The 15,255-nt window shown below is 35.3% G+C and overlaps 1 protein-coding gene across 2 annotated transcripts in view; it reads left to right on the top strand.

Moving 5' to 3' along the window:
- The window catches only part of LOC126738498 (ubiquitin carboxyl-terminal hydrolase MINDY-3 homolog), a 50,022-nt gene that overhangs the window by 22,192 nt on the left and 12,575 nt on the right, over positions 1-15,255 (top strand). For both annotated transcript variants that reach the window (XM_050443868.1, XM_050443867.1), the window contains exons 6-7: positions 1,536-1,695; positions 7,571-7,730. In XM_050443868.1, coding sequence (XP_050299825.1) covers positions 1,536-1,695; positions 7,571-7,730 — 320 coding nt within the window. The remainder of the gene's footprint in view (positions 1-1,535; positions 1,696-7,570; positions 7,731-15,255) is intronic.

Here is a 15,255-nt window from a genome sequence, read left to right as displayed (position 1 = left end):
TAAGCAGTGTAATATTTCTACAAGATTGAAAGTGAGCCTTCCAATATAAGGACAGTACTTGTAACAATGTAAGGACAGTATGAAAAAAAATGTTCTAGTGGCCTTAACGGCTACAGACCTGCAAAAAAACCCTTACTGCGGAAGAAGAACGTCTACAATTAGCACTAGATCACCTTAACTGGATAGTGCAGGATTGAAAGAAGGTACCGTTCAGCGACGAATCCAAATATAATCTAAATGGACCGGTTCATATATCGAGATATTCTGAGGAATATAATGGAGCCCTACACATTTCAGTCAATCCTAGTTAATTTTATGTTTCAATAGGAGAACAGTCCTAAGCACACTTCAAAGTTGGTAAAGGCATGGTTGGAGGAAGAAAAATTTACAATATTAAAGTGGCCAGCCCAAAGTCCGGATTTAAATCTGATCGAGAATTTATGTGAACTTTTAAATCGCAAAATTCGTGACTCTGGAACGGTCCAAAATGCGGACGAGTTATTTCAAAAACTTCTTGAAGGCTGGGGCAGTATGGACTGGACAATAACAGAAAATTTAATTGAATTAATGCCTAGAAAATGCAAGCAGTAGTTAACGAGCAAGAGGTTATTGCACTAAATATTAATTCATACAATATTTAAGTTAAGAAATTTGAGTTTTATATATTTTTTAAGATTTTGTTCCAAGTATTTTGTCCAGCCTATTTTTGATTTTTGATTCCAAACCTTAGCTGCTAGTTGATTTATGCATATATTACCATTACTTATCTTTGGTCTGCAGTACGCAATAATTTAGTTGATAAAATTTTACAATTAACGAAAACCAATCAGAAATATTTCAAATTCTTAAAAGTTCCAACCATTATGGCCAATACTGTACTTCTTCAATTATTGCGTATACTCAGGTTCAGATTGGCTGGATCAACTCTTTTTTTAGCTCCCTTTTACTTTAGTCTCCAGTTTGTTGCGTTTTTCGTTTAGCAATTAGTGTGGGAAAGTTGGTGCCATTATTACTATGTTTGGAATCCGTTCTTAGAATCTATGGATATTATTGCTCGAAATTAGAGTAAGTTCCTATTTTTGTCGATTTCAGTTCCTCAATGTCACTTTTCATATCTTCCATAGATCACACCAGACATGGTCTTGCCAACAATTTTTGACAGTCATCATATATCAAGTTTTTTTTTGCAAAGGGATGCAGTTTACTTCTGATAAAGTGAGACCTATGTGTGTAAAATTCCCAGGCAAGAATAACTCTTATAGAATTGATCATCAATCTATTTTTTACATTTGCGGCAAGTTATCTTATTCCCCTCAATTTATGTAGGATTTTTGAAAGTCAGGATACATAAGGAGATTACTATAGTCTATTTTATCTTGTTTAAGTTTATCGCATTTTTAAATATTTTTTGTGAATTGACTCGTCTACCCTTTACCATCCTTTGTGTGTTTAAGAAATATGTTTCTTCTTGACCTACCCGCTCTCCTATGTGATTCTTCATACCATTAAACATTGTTTTTTTTTTAATTTTTCAGTCCTGTTTAGTGATGAGAGACGACTGGTGAGTCCAGAAACTAAAAGCGAACAGGCGCGGCGAGTATTTAAGAGCTTCGATCCGGACGGAAACAATTTTATAAGCACAGATAAATTGGGAGATGTACTTCAAGCCTTGGATTTAGTTAGTGAAGTTGAATAGTAAGTCCTAACTTTATATAATGGGCAAGGTTAAAATTTAAACAAATTTAGAGGAAAAGTGTTTGTTCACATTTATAGGGTAATTCGAGGATAGATGGCTCAGGTTTTAAAATGTCATGGTAACATTTCTATATGTTGAATTAGAATTACTGTTAATTTTTTTAACGAATCTTTATTGAATTTAGAAACATGTATTAAGCAATTAAATGCATTAAAAAATAAAACTTATAATTCACAAAAAAAATAAAAATAGTTTACAAAAACCATCTCCCCCACGGTATTGAGGTGAGATGGCGCAACGAAAAAAAAGGTGTTTTTGCCAAAATGTCACTTTGTTTTGCATACAACCACACCACAGTCGTGGCAAAAGTTCACAAACTTGGAGCAGGAATCGTGAAACCATTTGGAGCAACGCAAGCAATTAACCCAGTCGTCAGATTTTGTGGTTTGGGAATATATTTTGCCACAACCGGTGCAAGCTTGGTCATCGTCGTCCATATCATCTGAAGAGTCATCCAATGTCGGTGGCTCTAGATCTTCGTCTGCGGATGAATCGCTTTTGGCAGCTTTCTCAATTTTCTTTTTGGTCACTTTTGGCTTCTTCAAAACTGGTTTTAATTTACTGGTCTTTATTTCTTTCTGTGTTTTTTTAGACGCTTTGTTCTTTCTTTCGCCAATTCTTGTCTCTGTAGTTACAATTTCCGCCAGCTGCTTGCTCCTTTTGCGAACCGAATTAATGTTAGCGGAAACAACTGGAATGGGTGAGATTATATCTAGCATTTTTCCAGGGGTACTTTTGATGGGAGTATTTATATTAGTTTCTGTAACCGATTCATTTTGTTTTTCTGGTACAGAATCATCTTCAGTCTGCCAACTGCAGCAAGGTTGTTGATTATCATCAGATGAAGCTTTGGTAAAACTTTGAGAACTACCATCTGGAATTTTATTTTCACCTGCATCAAGTACAATACTATTTTCAGTCAAATAGGCGTCATCTGGGATAGCAGAAGGATTAAACGGCATAATTCCCGTAGCCTTGAATGCCGAAGTTCCATTATTTGCAGTTGCAGACTTGTTCCATCCTTCAGTAAGTAACTTTCCAAATTGTAATCTAGTGAGCTTTCGTCCTGGATTATTTTTAATATATAAACTGCAAGCTGAGTAGTAGTTAATTTTAATGATCTAAAAAAACATCTATCTAGTGGTTGTAAAAATTGCGTCGTATGACTTGGCAAGCAAAGCAGTATGATGTTGTGTTCAATACAGTATTCTAGCATCTCAACGTTATTGCAGTGTGAAGCATGACCATCAAGCAGTAACAAAACTGTCCCTGTCGGCTTTCTCGGAACGAACTGATCTTTGAGCCATTGAAAAAATATTTCACTGTTGACATAAGCCGATCTTTCTGACATATAAACCAAGGATCCCGGAGGCATCCCATCCTCGAACTCTTGCTTTTTGTTTTTTCCTTTCATGACGCAGGTTGGGGGAAGAAAAACGCCTTCCGCATTACAACAGGCTATAACCGTAATGGTTCCTCCCTTTTCACCGGAGCTGATACTTGCGATGTTTTTAGATCCTTTCTTAACAATAACATGCCCCGGCCTATTATTAAGTTGTAAACCCGTCTCTTTCATATTGTAGATGTGTCCAGGTTTATTCATAAGATCATTCTCGGTCATAGTATTTTCTAGCAGCTGAAAGTAAGTCTCTACATCTTTTTTGTTCATACCCAAGGATCGATTAATGGAGACCCCTTCTGCTTTTCTCACTGACAGCCTTGGATTTCTCTGCAGAAATAACTGCAGTCACGGATAACCAGCTATCTCAATTCCTTATTAAAATTATGTTTAATACCCAGCTGTTCGGCCAATCTAAAAGCCATACAGTTCGAATAGGAGAAAATCCATTTTTTTTGAAGTTTTAGGATATGTGTGGCCAACTTTTTTTCAGCAGCTTCGCCTAACGTGGAGGAGGGTCGAAGAGGACCTTTCTTTATATTGTCTGCCAATTTTCTTCTTCGTAGAGTGGTTGCTGGTACCCCAAAATTACGAGCAGCCTCATTAACTCCCATTCTAATTTCATTAACGGCTTGAATGGCATCGACTGTTGTTCGGTCCAACTAGCCCTGAAACAACTTCCAGTACGCTTGTATTTGGTAGGCATACTAAAAATAAAAATAAATATTAATGAGCCATCTCACCTCAAAAATAAATAAACCATCTATCCTCGTTGTGAGAGGAGAGATGGCGCACCTCAAAAACTAAACACGTTTTGAAATATGCGCAATTTTGAGGTTATATAACAAAACTTAAATGTTTTTACTTACCTGACACGATATTGTGAATTAAATTATTGTTCAATTTAAAGCTCACTAGCACAAAGAAGGAATTCCGAATATTTTTGCACTATACGGATCACGTATAAATTGATATTTAAGTAGACATTAAACCGATGAACACAAACGGTGCGGTGGCATGCCTGATATGAACTGAAGTACCTCAGAGCACAGCCGCTCCCCTTTAACGTTAGCGGCGGCGCTGTAAAACCATTGCGCCATCTCACCTTCTGCACCATCTATCCTCGAATTACCCTATAGTTTATTTTTTTTTATATCAAGTTGTACAGGGTGGTATGTACAGGGTGGTGTGTACAGGGAAACCGTACGAGATACAGGGTCGGTTAAATGGAAGCAAAGTTGCGCAATTTGATGCGCAATTTTGGTTTTTATTTTTTCCTGGCTTTGCTTGTTAAGATAACTCAAAATAAAAAACACATTTTCATGGCTAGTTCTTCTGCTTTATAACTCAGTATGATTAAATATTGAATCTAAGGTTTCGGCTTCTAGCGACCATCAACTTACTTTTTTTAAATACACACCTGATTTTTTTTTCAATCTAATTAAATCCTTTCATCACTCTTAAGAAACTATATATCTTCGCTTTGATATTTGCCGAGGTTTCGTACGAAAATTCCATATTTATTTAACCATAATACGGCCCTGAACTGCATTTTTAGGTGAGAAGATAAAAAAAAGAAGAAACTTACAGTTTCCTTCAAAAAGATAACCTTCTTCCTCGATGAATTTGGTGTTTTGCTTTGTATTATACACTGTATTATACACCGCAAATATAACGCATAATTTAAAATTTTAAAAGATTGGCCATATAATTTGTTTTAAATGACCTGAATGGATCTTGGACTACCAATGGATTTTTTTTAATCTCTCTTAATATTTTTGGGCACCAAATTAGTAAAATCATTATTTTTTTTTTTATTTGCTAAAAAAAAATACAATTGTAATGTGTAATAACGCGTATTGCCTCCCCTAGCCCTTCTTGGCATACTTAAGATCAGGTTTCTGATTGTATAGTCATCTATCTGATCCCATATTTCAATCAGCCTTAATGACAGTTCATTGAGGCCTTGGGGTGGAGGCTGTAAAACCCGAACACTTCGACCGATATTGTCCTATAAATGCTCGATGGGATTAAGGTCAGGACTTCTTGCTGATCAAGGTAAAGTTGCAATTGCTACTTCCTGGAGATAATTTTGTACCACTCTCGCCACGTGTGAGCGTGCATTATCGTGCATAAATAAAAAATCCTGCACAATAAAGGGAGCGTATGGTACTACATGCGGTTCTAAAATGTCTCTTATGTATCGATCAGCTGTCTGACGACCTCTATCAATTATGACTAATTTCGGGGGGGCCTCCAAACTAATGCCACCCCATAACATGACAGATCCTCCACCATAACTAACGGTTTCAACCATGTTACACTGGGCATATCGCTCGCCAGGGCGTCGATATACTCTTCTTCGGCGGTCATCACTAAAAAGACAAAATCTTGACCCATTACAAAACAAGATATTGCTCCATTCACGCGCTCCCCAGTTTAAATAATCTCGGGCAAAGTGAAGACGCTGCCTTCGATGGTCTGCAGTTAGAAGGGGACCAGTTGAAGCACGATAGGGAGTAATTTCGCCTTCTGCCAACCTTCTTAGCACTGTATCTTGACTAATATAGAAATTATGCCTATGGAAAAATGCCTGCTGGAGTGTTCTTGTAAAAAAAGTTCTTGTAACAAATCGAGTTCGTAACGCCTGCAATCGCAAAAATCGGTCTTGATTCTCCGTTCTTCTTTCGGGTCTTCTTTGGCTGGTGTTAGTCTCCCGATATCGTGCCACCGTGTGAATTGTGTGAATGTGAATTGTGTCACACAGTGACACAATTCACATACCGTGAATTGTGTCACTCCCGAGTCAAAGAGCTACTTGAAATTGCGACAAGCCTTCTTCCACAAGCGCCATGGCGACAGCACATCCGTCAGCTGATAAATTTCTATTTTCACGAATGTTTTGGGCCATTATAGACTGCAAGTATATGTAAAAAAGTTTAATGTTTTCAGTACCTACCATGTACCAATGAAAGTACACACATATAAGTAGCAAAAATGCGCTTTACCGAAATTAGGTTTATTTACCATTTTTTTTATAACCAATTCTCGTGGCTATAAAGCGTTCAGAATACACGTTAGTCAAGCCCCTAGGCCAGGAAATCATGAAAGGCGCCTGGAGTTTTGTAACTGGTTGGTTCAAAATATAAATGAAAATGTAGATTTCCTTAATAATATAATATGGACGGATGAAAGCAGCTTCTCAACTAGCGGATTATTCAATAGGAACAATGAACATTATTGGTCTATTGATAATCCAAGAATAAACCACCAGGTACGAATTCAAGGGAGAACTTCATTCAATGTATGGAGTGATTTGTGGAGAAATACAATTATTGGACCTTTCATTTACGATGGCATCTTAACTTCCGAACGATATCTAAATTTGATTAGGAATGATGTCTTAGACGCTCTAGACAATCAACCTTTGGCAGTCAGTATTGCAAGAAATATGGTGGCAGCAAGACGGAGCTCCTGCCCACAATGAAAGGCAAGTAACTCGATTCCCTAACCATATATTTCCTAACAACGCTAGGAGCCCAGATCTTAGTCCCCTAGATATCTTAAGAACCGTTTATTTAAAAATGCACCTCACGACCTTCAAGTACTACGACAAAATTTGATAAGGGAGGTCGCTGCCATTCCTTCGAAAACAATTCATCGAGCTGTATTTTAAATACAAAGCAAAGCAAGAAAATGCATCAGGGCAGAAGGTTATACAAATTGTTTATGTAAGGAATTGCAAAAGTCTATTTTTTTTGTATCTTATGTCTAATATTCGTGAAAGTTTCTGTTAATAAAGTAATTTCCGCTGTTAGATATCAATGAATTGCAATAAAAACTTCACATGTAGTTCAGGGCCGTATTATAGTTAAATAAATATGAAATATTCTGGTGATGGAATTTTCTGTACGAAACCTCGGCAAATATCAAAGTGACGATATATAGTGTTTTAAGAGTGATGAAAGGATTTAATTAATTTAAAAAAAATCAGGTTCGTATTTAAAAAAATTAAGTTGATGATGATCGCCAGAAGCCGAAACGTCAGAATCAATATTTACTTATAGTGAGTTATAGAGCAGAAAAAGTGGCCATGAAAATGTGTATTTCATTTTGAGTTATCTTCATACTTATCTTAACAAACAAAGCCAGAAAAAAAAAACAAAATTGAAAATTCCGGTTTTTTCCGAATATCTTCCGAAATATTCGGATTTTTTTAAAACACAAAACGGCATTTTATTGAGCATCAAATTGTGCAACTTTGCCTTCTTTTAACGGACCCTGTATGTCTTACGGTTTCCGAAATCCCAATGATGCGCGTCGAATTCGAGCCACCCTATACATCCAAAATTACTCTACCGTGAAACGCATTGTTAAAAGACCACGTTTATAACGAGTTTTATTTTTTGTTTTAGTGTAGATATAATGAAGAAGAAGCTAGATAGCGAAGGTTTAGGTATAATATTGTTAAACGCATTTATGGACGAGTTTTTTCCGAAAGAAGAATCGTCCACACCGGATATGTTCACGTTGGTCCATTATAACGGATTGCCCCAGAGTAATATAAATGGACAGGTGAGCAATAGTGTTGTAGCGTTTTTACCGTTGTTAAGCTGTGCATGAAAACATTCTATGCAATAAAAATAGTCAACGGATTTATTTTACACGTACACACTTAACACGATAAATATTTATTTACACTGCATTTATTTATTTATGTACTACTATTTAAATCGACCTGAAAGTCGCGCCAAAATTATATACTCACCAGACCATGGATCCGGAAGATTCGCTAACTTTTCACGCGTCTGCAGAGATGTCGTGCGGTGTGCCTGTTTGCGTCACCGCGATAATTCTGGAATAACGAATAACAGCTATCGTTAGAATATGAACTTCTTAATAATACTAACGTTTTCTGGATCACATGTACATGTGTTCACTTCGGGCAAATTTCGGTCTTGGATGTGAAAATCATGGGCAAAGCCTTAAGATAGAGAGAAACCGATGTTTCAAAATACAATGATGATCTAAATGTTAAATTTTTCCAAGGTACACATAAAATATATATATAAAGTGAACGGCAAAAATATGGAACAAATTCAATAAAAAATAAATGGGGGCGTGTGCGAAAAAACGCTCGCACATAACGTTGATTAATATTTTTGTTTGCGCTTTTTTTAACAGACATTTTGTATACAGGATGTCTCTTGTAGCCGTGGTAATAACAATTTTCTTATTTGAAATATACCCTGTATTTGATTACATTTTTGGATTCTACACAAAATTATAAACATTTTGATGTACCATATGTCATACTTTTATTCAATTGTTTGAAAACAACCAGCTGATATTTTACTAGCAAGATCAAGTACATGATCAGTCAATTTAAGGTTTTTATCAAGGATTACACCAAGAAATCTGCTGCTAGAGTGTTCAGCAGTTCTAGATTTTGGTCTTATTGAAGTTCAATGACAGCCTATTTGAGTCAAACCAGCTTCGATTGTTACATGCAGATTTTGCCCTAAGCATGTAACATGCGATTTCATATAAATTCGGGCAAAAGTTTATGGGTTTTGGTATCGGCTTGAAAGGGTTGTGTGATTTACAGTTTTATAAATGGTATTTGGGGTTTGATAGTAATGCAATTTATTTTTTTTTAAGGCTTTTGGGGTTTGATTATTTTTAGGAATGTATTTACCTACCCTATCCTGTCAGCACACCTCTGTGGAGTTAGTCGTATTATGTTTCCTTAGTCCCTATTCATGTACCTGGTGTTGGGAACTTTCTGACCTTTGATTTGCTTTGCCTTGGCCGGTATATGTCTGGGGTATGAAGGGACTTCTAGAGGGTGCTGTTGTGCCACAGATTGCGCTATGAGTGGAGTAAATAAGACGTTTTAGATGGTGATCCGTTAGTGTAGGAAAACTTACAAATACTTTTTCTATAGCGGAGAAATCAACTTTCTTCTATAGTTGGGCAAGGTATCCTAATTGATTTGAAATTGGCCTCCCCAGTTTTGCTTGCTATATTTCCCTTCAATTCTTTAAGTTAAGTTTTAGTAAATAAACGTGCCTTGACATCTGGTTTCTAACCCTACTAGTCGATTGACAGTGACTGCGATTGACAGTAATGACTATTGACACACTTGTTGTTGTGGACGTTTGGCAGTGTTGCTGTTTCCCATTAAAGTTTGGTTTCCATTTGGCGGATGACGGAGCTTCATAAATCAGGCAGAGCGACGTAAGAGGAAAATTGGAATTTCGTAGCCCCGTTGGGAAAATTTTGTTAGTTTTCCATGTTTTAGTATCCGAGCAGTATCATTTTGATGTGGTATTGCGGAATTTCTATTTTGATAGAGTGAGGCTCCGCGTAGTTTGCACCAAGAGGCAGGGTCAGATCGTGTCGAAGAGAGAGAGTGACAAGTTCACTGCCAGTGTCACCTGTCACTGTCTGGTCAGTTGTCAGTTCCTTGTCCAGCCTGTAGCCATCCCGTTATCAGAAAGAACAGTTGACATTTTGTGGTCTTAAGGAAAATTTAAGTTCATCTTGCCGGTAATTCGGTTGAATGGAAAAATATTCCTCCCAAGTTTTGGGGTTAAATTTGATGAACGTCTAGTGGAAAGTTGTAGCCGAGAGGATTTCGGATTGATCTAATATTTTTGGATTTGGTCGGCTGCTCCCACACCATTTATGGGATTTTGAAATTTTCTAACCACAAAACGAGACTCTAGGCCTCGCTCACCACCTTAGGTATGTAGCAACATCTTGGTAATTGCCATAGAATTGATTGTGTGTTTATTTTACTGATTTTTTTTGTCCTCTATTTTAGAGGCCTCTCCTTTTTCTCATTCTTTCCCCTATTCTCTGGTCTCTTCCTATTCTCTGGTTTCTTCTGGTCATCCCAATACTGTTGGAGACCGGCTGAAGTGAGCCTTAACACAGCCTGGACTGAGCATTGTACTGTGGCTCTGCGATTTTGGATTGGAACTTGCCTGAAATCGACTTGCTCATGTGGTCGTTACCCTGGTTGTAGCTGACTGGTTCCAGAGCTGTCGAGTTAAGCTACCTTAGCCAAAATACACAAGAGATTAGAGGACACGCAAGTTTTTGCACATTTTATTTTATTTTTCTCTTATTGAACGGTTTGATTTAGGGTTGGGGGTTGATTTATTAATTTGAATTTTATGGGTTTATTTTCTTTTATGTAAAACAAAAACGTTAAGGGGTTCTTGCTAAGTCTAATAAGAGGGTTTTTATTTGAGTCGAGCATCGACATAATTGATTTTGACATTGAGCCTGGATCACCTTGTAAGGGATCGGCTATTTGCTACAAATAACATATTTAGTCATAGTGTTGGTTGTTGGTTAATAGGTTTTATTGCACCAACATACCATTAATAGGCTTTTAAATTCGAACCTCACTATTTAAAAGTTTTATTTAGATTAATGTGACTTGACTAGAGTTGGTAAAAGGTATTTTAGGGCCAGTGAGGTATTGTGAATTAGGCTCCAAACATATACTTCTTGTAAACAACACATGATCACGTTTTGGATTTTCCCCTTGAACAGTAGTTCAGTGTGGATTTGTTTTTTTTTCCTTACTAATTCCTCGCCTTAAGCATACCTCAAGTAACTCTTAATTCTTTTATCAATTTTTTTTATTTGCTTAAAATTACTACAGTATTACATTTTGAATAATTATCTAAATTTAAATATCTCAGTGGAATTTAATTTTTTTATATAAATGGAAGTGACTATGTAAATTCTTGGATGATTATATCAATCTGATGGACCTATGGATTGTTATTTGAGTTTTTCCCAAATTATTTTGAGCTTTTAGGATATAGGTACAGGCCTAAATATAGGTCATCATTTTCTTGATTAAGGGGGGGGCTTATATTACCATCATAATATATCAGGGTTTGGTGTAAAATATTTAAATCAAGTAGCGCTCTTATTAAAATTTCTCCCACTACCTTCTCCACTGTCTGCTGGCGGCCACCAAATCTCTGAATCTTTTAAAACAAAATTTGCTTGTCTGGACTTAGTAATTTTTTTTGTGATTGGATGGTAGGTATGACTCACACGGGTTGGAAATAAATTGGTTTAAACCGAGTTACGCGCTACACGATTAGATTAGAAATAGATTTATTTGGCATATTAAGCTGTGTTTCATTTTTCACAAGTCGAAGAGAATATTGTTAATGAACTTATCCAGAGTCAACATATTGATAATGAAATTCTACTCGATGAAGTTCATTGTAGTGATAGTATGTTGAATGTTGCACCAACCAGTTGTGATGAGGTTTCTGAAATTTTCATGGGATTAAAGCGAAATTGTTATCCGGGCGAGGATGGGATAACAGTATTGGACATAATTAATTTAAAAGATTATATTATAAATATCATTACAAAATTAATAAATAATGTCTTTAATACTGGTGTGTATCCCAATGAATTAAAAAAAGAATAAAATTACTCCAATATTTAAATCCGGCGACAAAGATCAGATGAATAACTACAGATCCATTACTGTCGTTAACACCCTATCAAAAACACTAGAAAAAATTATTAAAAAAATAATCACGTCTTTTATAAACAAAAATACATTGGTGGATAGTTATCAATATAGTTTCATTGAAAATAGCAGTACTCTCGCAGCAACATTTGATTGATTATTAGTTATATCTTAAAGTCCCTAGATAGGAGGGAAATTGTAGTTGTGGTATTCATTGACTTACAGAAGGCCTTTGACGTAGTAAGTTTCGATATTTTGTTAAAAAATTTAAGGCTCATGGGATTTGGAAACCTCCTTTTAAATCTAATTCAAAGCTACTTATATGACAAAAGTCAATATGTTTTCTGGGACGGTGTAGCTAGTGAATTGTCTTCAAACAGGTATGGAGTGTGTCAAGGCTCTGTATTGGGGCCCTTTTGCTGCCTATTTTGTATGTTTTGAGTTTGGGGTATGGCAACCTGCGAGCTCGATATTTGCGTTTGCGGATGATACGGCTCTTGTATATATAGGAGGAAATGAACAAGAGTTGGCACAATGTATTAATGACTAGTTTGCAACAGGTTAAAAATTATTATAGACAAAACCAAATATATGCTCTTCAAACAAAAAAACAAACAAGTAGGTAATATTCAACTAAACATAAATGGGATCAACCTGGAGGAAGTTACTTTAATGAAATATCTCGGTCTAAATATTGATCAGTCATTGAATTGGCAAACTCATATAAACAAATAACATCCAAAATAAATGCAATGATACCCTGTATATATAGAAGCCAAAACTACCTAACAGATAATACAAAAATGAATATCTATAATGCCTTTTTCTTGTCCCACCTCAGATGTTTGTTGGCTATATGAGGAATCTGTTCTAAGACTAAATTTGACAATGTCCAAATATTGCAAAATAGGGTCATTAAAATATTATTTCAGTATGATATACTTACTAATACAGAGTCGCTTTATAGAGAGCTTAAAGTTTTTAAATTAAATAAGTTAATGGAGTTTGAAAATTGTAAACTCATGTATAAAATTATAAACAAAAAATTAAAATGTAATACAACTGTTATATTCTCAAATGACGTTCATAGACACCATACAGAGGTCATTTAAATTTATGTCATGTATAATAGAACGATAATTGGATTGAATAGTCCAATGTAAACTGCATCTAAAGTATTTAATAGGCTACCTAATAATTTGAGAAACATTCAAAATTTTAAATTTGGAAAAGAAGTTGCAAGAGTTGGAATTAAGTCATTTTGAAGAAATTCTAAATATCGGTCTGCAGAATTTGATCGAAAAAAAAGGTCCAATAATTGGATTATTAAAAATCCCTGCACAAACATTTAATTTTTGCGGATGCTCTATATGATTTTCTCTCATCCAATGAGGATTATTTGTGCTTCAATACCTAAAATTTTGCTTATGGTACGGTAACCATTTAATCAAAACGTATCTTCATCAATAAATAGTACCTGCCGATGGAACAATGGATTTAAGTTACACATTTCCATGCAATGCTCAGAAAATTCTAGTTTGCGATCAGGATCACCATCCTTTAGCTCATGCAGTAATCTGAGTTAGTATGGAAGATACTTTTCTTTCTTCAATACACGCAAAGTTGTTCGTTAATAACTAATTAATAACATTATTTCAGGCTACTTCAGATGACGAAATATGGGAATTATCTTCCACTTCTAATAAAATATTCAATCATGTATTTTCATTAATTTTTGGACGACTTGGCCGTATACCATTTTTCACTGTCCCTGTTTCTCTAAATTTCCTTTTAGTTTTACTTACTGTACTTCTTGTAATGGGCCTTTCCGGATATTGTGATTATGAATATATATTAAACAAATTACAAACTTCTTCTTGAGTTCTTTGGTCATCTCCATATCCAATAAAAATTAAAAGTTCAATTCGTTGAATTTCATTTAAAAGACCCATATTTACTTTAAATACGCAATGATATAAGTCATATTGGACAATTTACTTACTATGATAATATGCCTTAAGTAATGCTTGTTTTTTTATTAGATTTAAGTGAATTTGCTCCATATTTTTTTACATGTATGTTTTCAGAAAAAAAGGAATTAAAAAGTAAGAATAGAAAATTCAAATCCGTTTTTTTTCTATTTTTAGTAGAATAAGTTTTAGAGGCTTGTAAATTCATAAAAACGGCAATTTTCAAAACCGCGTATCTTAGAAACAGTTGAATAAAGGTATGGCATGTGAAACATCAATGTTTATAATTTTGTGTAGAATCGAAAAATGTAATCACATACAGGGTGTTGCATTTAAAATAAGAAAGTTAGCATTGATCACGGCTTCATGAGACACCCTCTATACAAAATTTTTGTCGAAAAAAATGCTCAACCAAAAATATTAATCGACGTGTGCGAGCGTTTTTTCGAACACGCCCTCATTTATTTTTTACTGAACTTGTTTCATATTTTTTTCGTTTACTGTATAAATTTATTTTTTGTTCACAAGATTTTTAGAATATCGGTTTCAACCATTTCTTTTGTGGTAGTGGCGCCATCGGACCTTGATGCTAAGCATTTATTTTACAAACATTAATTATTTTACAACATTTTATCTCATATAAAACATTCATTATATTTATATTAAAATTATTTAATAGTTATTCGGTTTGCAGCGACAAATACATTTATTTTAGAATATTAATACTCTAGCCTGAGGATGAAACAGTGTTGATATGTGGGCTATAGAAATACAGTGCATCTCAAAAGTTATGTCTAAATTCATTTAAAATTCAGGGGTGTGTTCGAAAAAAAAAACGCTCGGACCCGTCCATTTTTATTTCAAGTTGCGCATTTTTGTACGTGAAGTTTGTATATACAGGCTTGCTCAAAAATAAATTACGACCATTAACTTCATTTTTTCAAATGAAAGCACCTTTTTTTTATTTCATCTTTGAATTTCGCGTGGAATTCTTCGTATGTTTCATGCATCATGTCCTATAGCTAAAGTCAACAGTTATCGATAAAAAAGACGATTCATGTAACAAATTAAAAAAGAACAAAAATTAAGTTAAATGTTCAAAATGGTTGCCATTCATGGCTTGACAATATCCAAGGCGATCAATAAAGTCTCGTTGCACATTTTCAATAATTCCGGAGTTATGGCGCGCACTTCTCTGCGAATTCTCTCTTTCAAGTCGTCTAGATTATTTGGTCTATTAACAAATACCTTCAACTTGAGGTATCCCCACAAAAAAAAGTCCATTGGTGTTAGGTCAGGCGACCTAGCAGGCCATTCGATGGGTCCTGTCCTTCCTATCCACCGATTGGGAAAGGTTTCATCCAGAAATGTACGTACAGTGGCAGCATAGTGGAGAGGAGCACCATCTTGCTGGAAAATTAGTTCTTCGTCAGGATAGTCTGGGTCCAATGGATTTGGAAATAAAGTTAGTAATGCTGGAACTAATTCGAATTGGAGAAAATCCAGATACACTTGTCCCGTTAAAGTCTGTTGAAAGAAAAAGGGACCTATTACTCTTCCGCGCACTATTCCACACCACACATTTAGTTTTTGAGGGTACTGGGTGTTTACC

Source organism: Anthonomus grandis, chromosome 7 (genome assembly GCF_022605725.1).
Source record: "Anthonomus grandis grandis chromosome 7, icAntGran1.3, whole genome shotgun sequence".
Taxonomy (NCBI): domain Eukaryota; kingdom Metazoa; phylum Arthropoda; class Insecta; order Coleoptera; family Curculionidae; genus Anthonomus; species Anthonomus grandis.
This window is presented reverse-complemented; position numbering and strand designations above follow the sequence as displayed.